A 6,930-nucleotide genomic window follows, 5' to 3' on the forward strand; every position below is an offset into this window, starting at 1 on the left:
GTATTTCCATTGACTGATTTTCTTATATGAACTGTACCTCGGGGGAAGAAAAAAAAATTGTTGCATGTTGCATTTATATTTTTGTTCAGTGTAATTATACATAATTACATATTATCAGATGATTCATTACTTACTTATTGTTTTGATCACAGGGGGTCTCATCACAGGGGGTTTACTTCTCCTTTCATATGACATATAACATTCAGTTCTTCTTTCTTTCAGAACCACTTTGCAGAGCTTCCCGAGAGTCTGCCTTTTCTCAGATCTACCAACATGCTTTGTTGTTGGTGAGTCTCTGTTCCTGTGACTAATATTGTGGTCAGAACACTTCTGCTGATGAGAATAGACTGATATATAGTTAGAGGCATCAACAAGATTTAGGATTTATTTTACATGCCATTATAACATAACAATTGAATCATTAAGTTAAAACAGTTGTAATCATTATCAATACTAAAATCCTACCTAGTAATTATTACTAATAACAATGATATGTAAGCTAGCAGTAGCAGAACAATGTTTTAGTTGAAATTTCAAGTGCACTAATGCAAACATTAATAAAGTACATTTTTTTTACTGTAGTTAACTATACATTACCAATTACCACTTACTATAGGCCTAATTGAACTTTTAGTTCATACTATAAATGTGAGACATCATCTTGATTGGAGATTGCACAATGAATTTCCAATAGTATTCATTAAAAAACATGTCTGAGGATATCACTGGAATGTAAAATAAGCATGATGTTTATTGTAATAGTCTCTGTTAGTAATTCAGAAAAAATACAATTCAAGTATTCAAATATGCAAGTAAACAAATAGTCCCTCTGTGTGTATCATAATTCACATTCTGTCATGTAAGACTATCGCCACACCCACAGCTGAGTCCACATCCTGTCCGTATTCCACAGGCAGAGGAAACGCCCTTTCTGCTTCCTGTCTGAGTACTGCGTTACGGGATAAGGCACTCCCACTGCCCTTGATCCTTTGCACTCCGGCCTCCAGCAGGAAGACCGGGTGCATCATGGAGGTGATATTGTCCAGAACACCACGGCACACCGCTCTGGTCATGTGGCCCAGGGAGAGGTTGGAAGGGTGTATGTTGGACACCTGGCCCAGGCTGAGCGGGTCATGTCTTTCCCCCAGGATGGTAGGACTAACCCTCAGGTCACTACTGTCCACTCCAAGGGCACATCTGATCAGCTTCTCATACAAGCAGGAGTCGCTCACTTCCAGCTCTATTAGGTAAAAATATTAAATAAGTGTAATGACTAAGTAGCTCTCATGGACTTAACATGCCTTCTGCAAGTGACACAAACGTACAGGGTTTGTGACTAAGTCAATGACAGTAGATGAAAGTTTATGGATTAATTTACCTAGCTCGTTCATCCAGCCACTCAGCATGCCTACAAGAGTGGCCATCACGTTCCCTCCGTTGAGTGATGCTGCCACCGCCAAGTAGGAGCCATCGAAGTAAGGGAAGTAGGAGATGGAAGAGGTGGGATCAGGGATATTTGGCGGAGTGAAGTCAAGTGGCATGGCATAGGTCAGCTGGGCTGAGGTGCTTATATTGAGAACTGCAAAGAGGCACAGAAACGGTTACCTTATTATAATCAATGATAAAGTTTAATTTCAAAAGCAAATGCTTAATCAATCCCTAGTTCCTATCATTAGCATTTAGGCACTCCAGTAGATCTGAAAGATGGATAGGTGTAAGCACAGAATTCTGAATTTCCCACCTAGCCTATCGGAAAGTTTAAGGTGGAGCTGTTACCATATATAGCTTACACCTTATTCAATCCTCATTCAGCAATACTATTGACATTCAAAGGTCAAATTGCCCCTCTTCACCTGCATCCGTCCTGTCAATCATGCTGGAGTAGACAGAACACTGGAAGTCTCCCAGGGCTGCCCCTACAGGTGTGCTGGCAGGGACGCCATGCCACTCACAGCACGTCTGACCAGCCATGCAGCCAGACGGCACACACTCAGGGAGCAGGTGCACAGGAAAGCCAGCATCCTTCAGACTAGAGCATGCACACACACACACACACACACACACACACACACACACACACACACACACACACACACACACACACACACACACACACACACACACACACACACACACACACACACACACACACACACACACACACACACACACACACACACACACACACACACACACAGATACAGGTAACTGACAAAATAACGGAAACACTTGAGTAAATGAGGGATACAAAGTATATTGAAGGCAGGTGCTTCCACACAGATGTGGTTCCTGAGTTAATTATAGTCCCTATGCAGACGTTTTTATCTCAATATCAAATAATTTCTTGGTAACAATAAATCATTTCATGTGATTGTTTTCGATCAAAATGGTCAAAAAGAAACAAAAAATTGCTTCTTAGCAAGAGCAAATTCTCAAGCAAGAATTTTGCTTGGACTGTCTGGGAGTGGTCTGAGTGGGAAGGGGAAACTGAAAACTAGCTGCTATTGGCAGAGAGGTTTAGAACGGTCTTTCTTTTTGTTCTATTGACTAATTTACTGCATGGTGATGTCACCAGGCAGGCCAAAACTCCATCCCACCACAGGCTGTCTTTTCAAACAGCTCTTACACTAAAAGGGCATTATCATAATTTTCACAATTTCACAGTATTCTTCCAACATCATAGTGTGGAAGTATATACAAAACACAGAAAAATCTAGTTTTTGATTGCACTGGGTCTTTAAGCAATTAACATCCCATCATGCTTAAGGTCATGTGACCCCGCGCCTCCCGAGTGACGCAGCGGTCTAAGGCACTGCATCTCAGTGCTCGAGGCGTCACTACAGACCCTGGTTCGATTCCAGGCTGTATCACAACCGGATGTGATTGGGAGTCCCATAGGGCGGCGCACAATTGGCCCAGCATCGTCCGGGTTTGGCGGTCATTGTAAATAAGAATTTGTTCTTAACTGACTTGCCTAGTTAAATAAAATGCTGGGCAGGCCATTATTTTGGCTACCATGGCTATGACCCCATACAATGACAAAGCCCCCATCCACAGGGCATGAGTGGTCACTGAATTGTTTGATGAACATGAAAACGATGTAAACCCAATTGAACACTTATGGGAGATTCTGGAGCGGCACCTAAGACAAGGTTTTCCACCACCATCAACAAAACAGCAAATTATGGATTTGTCGTAGAAGAATGGTGTCCTCTCCAATAGAGTTCCAGACACTTAGAATCTATGCCAAGGTGCATTGAAGCTGTTCTGGGTCGTGATGGCCCAACGCCCTATTAAGACACTTTATGCTTGTGTTTCCTCTATTTTGGCAGTTACCTGTACATGTTAGCTAACACACAACACAACACATGCATTCATATTATGTTCAGTATGTAGTATGTTAGTAATAACATATTTTGTACTAAAAAGCAAACAATTGGTGCTAGAAGCGGAAGAAGGCCAGGATATTGTGTTCACATGTCTATGTTCCACTGGTTAGTGGCAGTGTTGAAGTAGCCCCAGCTGGCTGCATTCTGGCCAGTCATGACACAGCTCTCCAAGCCACACAGCATGGACACCACATAGTCATGGATGGTTCCTGCCACCATGAAGTCAGACAGGAACCCCGGCCTGCATTCAAACACACAGTGAAAAGAATAATGACAAGCTTTCTGAATCTATTAGTCTATAGAGTAAACTCCTGATAAGTGCACATAGGATAATGGTAAACTGGGTGTAATAGACATACACTTATCCTACATGTGTACTTATCAGGAGTCAACTGGCCTTATATGAAGTAAACCTATTCCTCAAAATCAGCCAAGTCGTGTAGGCATGATATTATAGGCCTATGTACCTGTGTTTCATGTACCAGAAGATAGTGGCACAACCAAAGCCTGTGGCTATGCTGAGATGTGAGTCTGGGTTTGGAAGAGTAGACAGGAAATCACTGTTGCAGCGCCCATCCTGCCAGGTGATTAGATGACTGGTGTCTCTAGGGCTGAAGAGGTGACGGCTGCCTCCACCTGACCAATCACAGCCTGAGGGTAGACAGTGATGGTACAGGACTTGTTTGAATAAAGAGTGTTGTGATTTCTACATAAAAAATGTATACCACATAATAGTGGATGACACACTTTATGGTTTTACCTGTTTGTGCTTTCCAGAATACAACCCCATGCATTTGTCCAGACACCCCAATTCTACTGACATTCTGGAGCTTGTCTATGGGCAGAGAGGCAATGCACTCATTCAGAGTCGTTATGATTTGTACAGAGTCCTGCTCTTTGGCCTGCAAAGGAAAACCAATCATATAATATATAGTTAAGAAGAGGTCTATAAATCAACAGGATTATGACCAATTTGAGATAAAATGCACACCAGCTTGAAAGGCTTAAAAGGCTGTACAATTGAAAGAGTGAAAGCTCATTATGTACGGTGATTCAGAGAGGTGCCTGTCACCTGTCACATACATGCGTTTCGTCGCTGACGATATATGCCTTGGTTGGCAGAGAGAAGCTATCCGTTACTGTTTTTGAGTTAATATCAAGTAACACGACCTTGATTGAAGTAGTTCCTATGTCTATGCCGAGTACATATTTCGCCATGGTTGCTCCCCGGATAGCATTAGACTCCTTAGCCAATTAATAACTGTACATTTTATCCAGAGCGCAGTGTTTATAAACAGTGCTCTACTATTTTGATCTCAGGCAGACACCGTAGAGACCAAAGTTCATTACAAAGGTCATAGGTCACAACAAATACATCTTTAAAATATCACAAAATATGAAAGTAATTTAATTAAATCAAATATTTGAGTGATTAAAATAAGATAACTGAACACATTCATCCACTGACTTCATAAAAAGCGAGCAGTTAATACAAAAACAAATGTCCCAGAATGCATTTAACAAGAAAATGGCCGATTCAGAATGACGGGTCGCGTCTGCTGTGCTAGCTAGCTTGAATTTGCTTTATTTCTGTAATTACATTCCAGCAGCTAGTAAATACATTGTGTAGGAATATTACGTGACACACGATGTCCATTTGATGTGTTTGTGAAGTAAACGAAGCACTGTATATTCTTTTTTCATTCGGTGAGTTACCAGCTAGCTGCAGTCCAGATGTCAATTTAGCTAGCACTTTCGTTAGTAATAAAATAGGCTAGATTGACAAATGATTCACAATTTGTTCAAGATCATGAATGTATTATGTAAAACATGTAATCAATCATGCATTTTTTTTGCAGCAGCTTTTATCGTTGGAAATCAAATCAAGTGCAGACATGTCCTCAATCATCGTAGCAAAACGAGAGGGACCACAGTTCATCAGCGAGGTCGCTGTGAGGGGCAACGCTGCCATGCTGGACTACTGTCGGACGTCTGTGTCGGCTCTGTCCGGGGCAACAGCGGGCATCCTTGGACTCACAGGACTGTACGGATTTATATTCTATTTCCTCGCCTCGTTTCTCCTCTCCCTTCTTCTAATCCTCAAGGCCAGTCGCAGGTGGAACAAGTGCTTCAAGTCTCGGAGGATGCTCTTCACAGGAGGGCTCGTTGGAGGTCTTTTTACCTACGTCCTGTTCTGGACCTTCCTCTACGGAATGGTGCATGTGTACTAATATAGTTGACCAGAATGATTTTGGTTTTAACCCTAATGTCAGAGAAATTAATATTGTTTAACTGCCCACACACTGTTTGTAGATATAGGTGATTGATGAAAGATGTTAGATTAACTGTTTATACAGCTATGTGAAGTACACTATATATGCAAAAGTATGTGGACACCCCTTCAAATTAGTGGATTTGGCAATTTCAGCCACACCCGTTGCTGACAGATGTATACAACTGAGCACACCGCCATGGAATCTCCATAGACAAACATTGGCAGTAGAATAGCCTTACTGAAGAGCTCAGTGACTTTAAATGTGGCACCGTCATAGGATGCCTCCTTTCCAACAAGTCAGTTCGTCAAATTTCTGCCCTGCTAGAGCTGCCCCGGTCAACTGTAAGTGCTGTTATTTTGAAGTGGAAACGTCTAGGAGCAACAACCGCTCAGCTGTGAGTGGTAGGCCACACAAGCTCACAGAACGGGACTGTCGAGTGCTGTAGCATGTAGAAATCGTCTGCCCTCAGTTGCAACACTCACTACAGAGTTCCAGACTGCCTCCGGAAGCAACATCAGCACAAACTGTTCGTCGGGAGCTTCATGAAATGGGTTTCCATGGCCGAGCAGCTGCACACAAGCATATTGCCAACTGTAAAGTTTGGTGGAGGAGTAATAATAGTTTGGGGTTCGGGCTAGGCCCTAGTTCCAGTGGAGGGGAATCTTAACGATTCTGTTCTTTGAACTTTGTGGCAACAGTTTGGGGAAAGACCCTTTCCTGTTTCAGCTTTACAATGCCCCTGTGCACGGTCCAAACAGAAATTGTTTGTTGAGATTGGTGTGGATTGAATTTGACTGCCCTGCACAGAGCCCTGACCTCAACCAAATCGAACACCTTTGGGATGAATTGGAATGCCGACTGCGAGTCAAATCTAATCATCCGACATCGGTGCCTGACCTTACTAATGCTCTTGTGGCTGAATGGAAGCAGGTCCCCGCAGCAATGTTCCAACGTCTAGTGGAAAGCCTTCCCAGGAGAGTGGAGGCTGTTATAGAAGCAAAGGGGGGACCAACTCCATATTAATGCCCATGATTTTGGAATGAGATGTTGGCCGAGCAGCTGTCCACATAAGTTTGGTCATGTAGTGTATGTCTAAGTCAGCAACTCTATTTGTATACTAATAAAATATTTCTCTCATGCACTAAACTGACTGCTGCAGTATGTTATTGTTTCTCTGCTCTATTACATCTATAGGATAACTGAATTTTCCAAGTTCTCATCTAGCAGTTGACACGTTTTATAATAAGCATAGATAAACAGAGTGA

The 6,930-nt window shown here is 42.4% G+C and overlaps 2 protein-coding genes across 7 annotated transcripts; one reads left to right on the forward strand and one right to left on the reverse strand.

The window, feature by feature from the left end:
• Positions 1 to 371: 371 nt before the first annotated feature.
• Positions 372 to 4,734, reverse strand: shpk (sedoheptulokinase). 5 transcript variants are annotated; one of them, XM_071329365.1, is made up of 7 exons: positions 4,473 to 4,734; positions 4,150 to 4,291; positions 3,857 to 4,040; positions 3,478 to 3,630; positions 1,854 to 2,029; positions 1,379 to 1,579; positions 372 to 1,240 (listed from the first exon to the last, which is right to left on the reverse strand). In XM_071329365.1, exons 1-7 carry the CDS (start codon positions 4,605 to 4,607, stop codon positions 846 to 848), a joined length of 1,386 nt encoding a protein of 461 aa, XP_071185466.1. In that variant the 5' UTR covers positions 4,608 to 4,734; the 3' UTR covers positions 372 to 845. The 5 variants fall into 5 exon arrangements, with proteins under 5 accessions (XP_071185466.1, XP_071185460.1, XP_071185492.1 ...); XM_071329359.1 differs by having other exon boundaries at positions 3,857 to 4,067; positions 4,473 to 4,722; XM_071329391.1 differs by having other exon boundaries at positions 4,150 to 4,224; positions 4,473 to 4,605.
• Positions 4,735 to 4,894: 160 nt separating this feature from the next.
• On the forward strand, positions 4,895 to 6,811 carry emc6 (ER membrane protein complex subunit 6). 2 transcript variants are annotated; one of them, XM_071329403.1, is made up of 2 exons: positions 4,895 to 5,096; positions 5,249 to 6,811. In XM_071329403.1, the coding sequence occupies exon 2, from the start codon at positions 5,285 to 5,287 to the stop codon at positions 5,618 to 5,620; it is 336 nt and encodes a 111-aa protein (XP_071185504.1). In that variant the 5' UTR covers positions 4,895 to 5,096; positions 5,249 to 5,284; the 3' UTR covers positions 5,621 to 6,811. The 2 variants fall into 2 exon arrangements, with proteins under 2 accessions (XP_071185504.1, XP_071185515.1); XM_071329414.1 differs by having other exon boundaries at positions 5,252 to 6,811.
• Positions 6,812 to 6,930: the final 119 nt, after the last annotated feature.

This window comes from Salvelinus alpinus, chromosome 1 (genome assembly GCF_045679555.1).
Source record: "Salvelinus alpinus chromosome 1, SLU_Salpinus.1, whole genome shotgun sequence".
NCBI lineage: Eukaryota > Metazoa > Chordata > Actinopteri > Salmoniformes > Salmonidae > Salvelinus > Salvelinus alpinus.

Bases quoted from the DNA above. Each gene is read 5' to 3' on its own strand.
- shpk (XM_071329359.1), bottom strand. From the start codon at position 4,607: ATGGCGAAATATGTACTCGGCATAGACATAGGAACTACTTCAATCAAG. The intron at 4,292-4,472 runs GTATGTGACAGG...TTTCCTTTGCAG, and splicing joins TCGTCAGCGACGAAACGCAT to GCCAAAGAGCAGGACTCTGT. The intron at 1,580-1,853 runs GTGAAGAGGGGC...GCCTCTTTGCAG, and splicing joins GATTGACAGGACGGATGCAG to TTCTCAATATAAGCACCTCA.
- emc6 (XM_071329403.1), top strand. From the start codon at position 5,285: ATGTCCTCAATCATCGTAGCAAAACGAGAGGGACCACAGTTCATCAGC.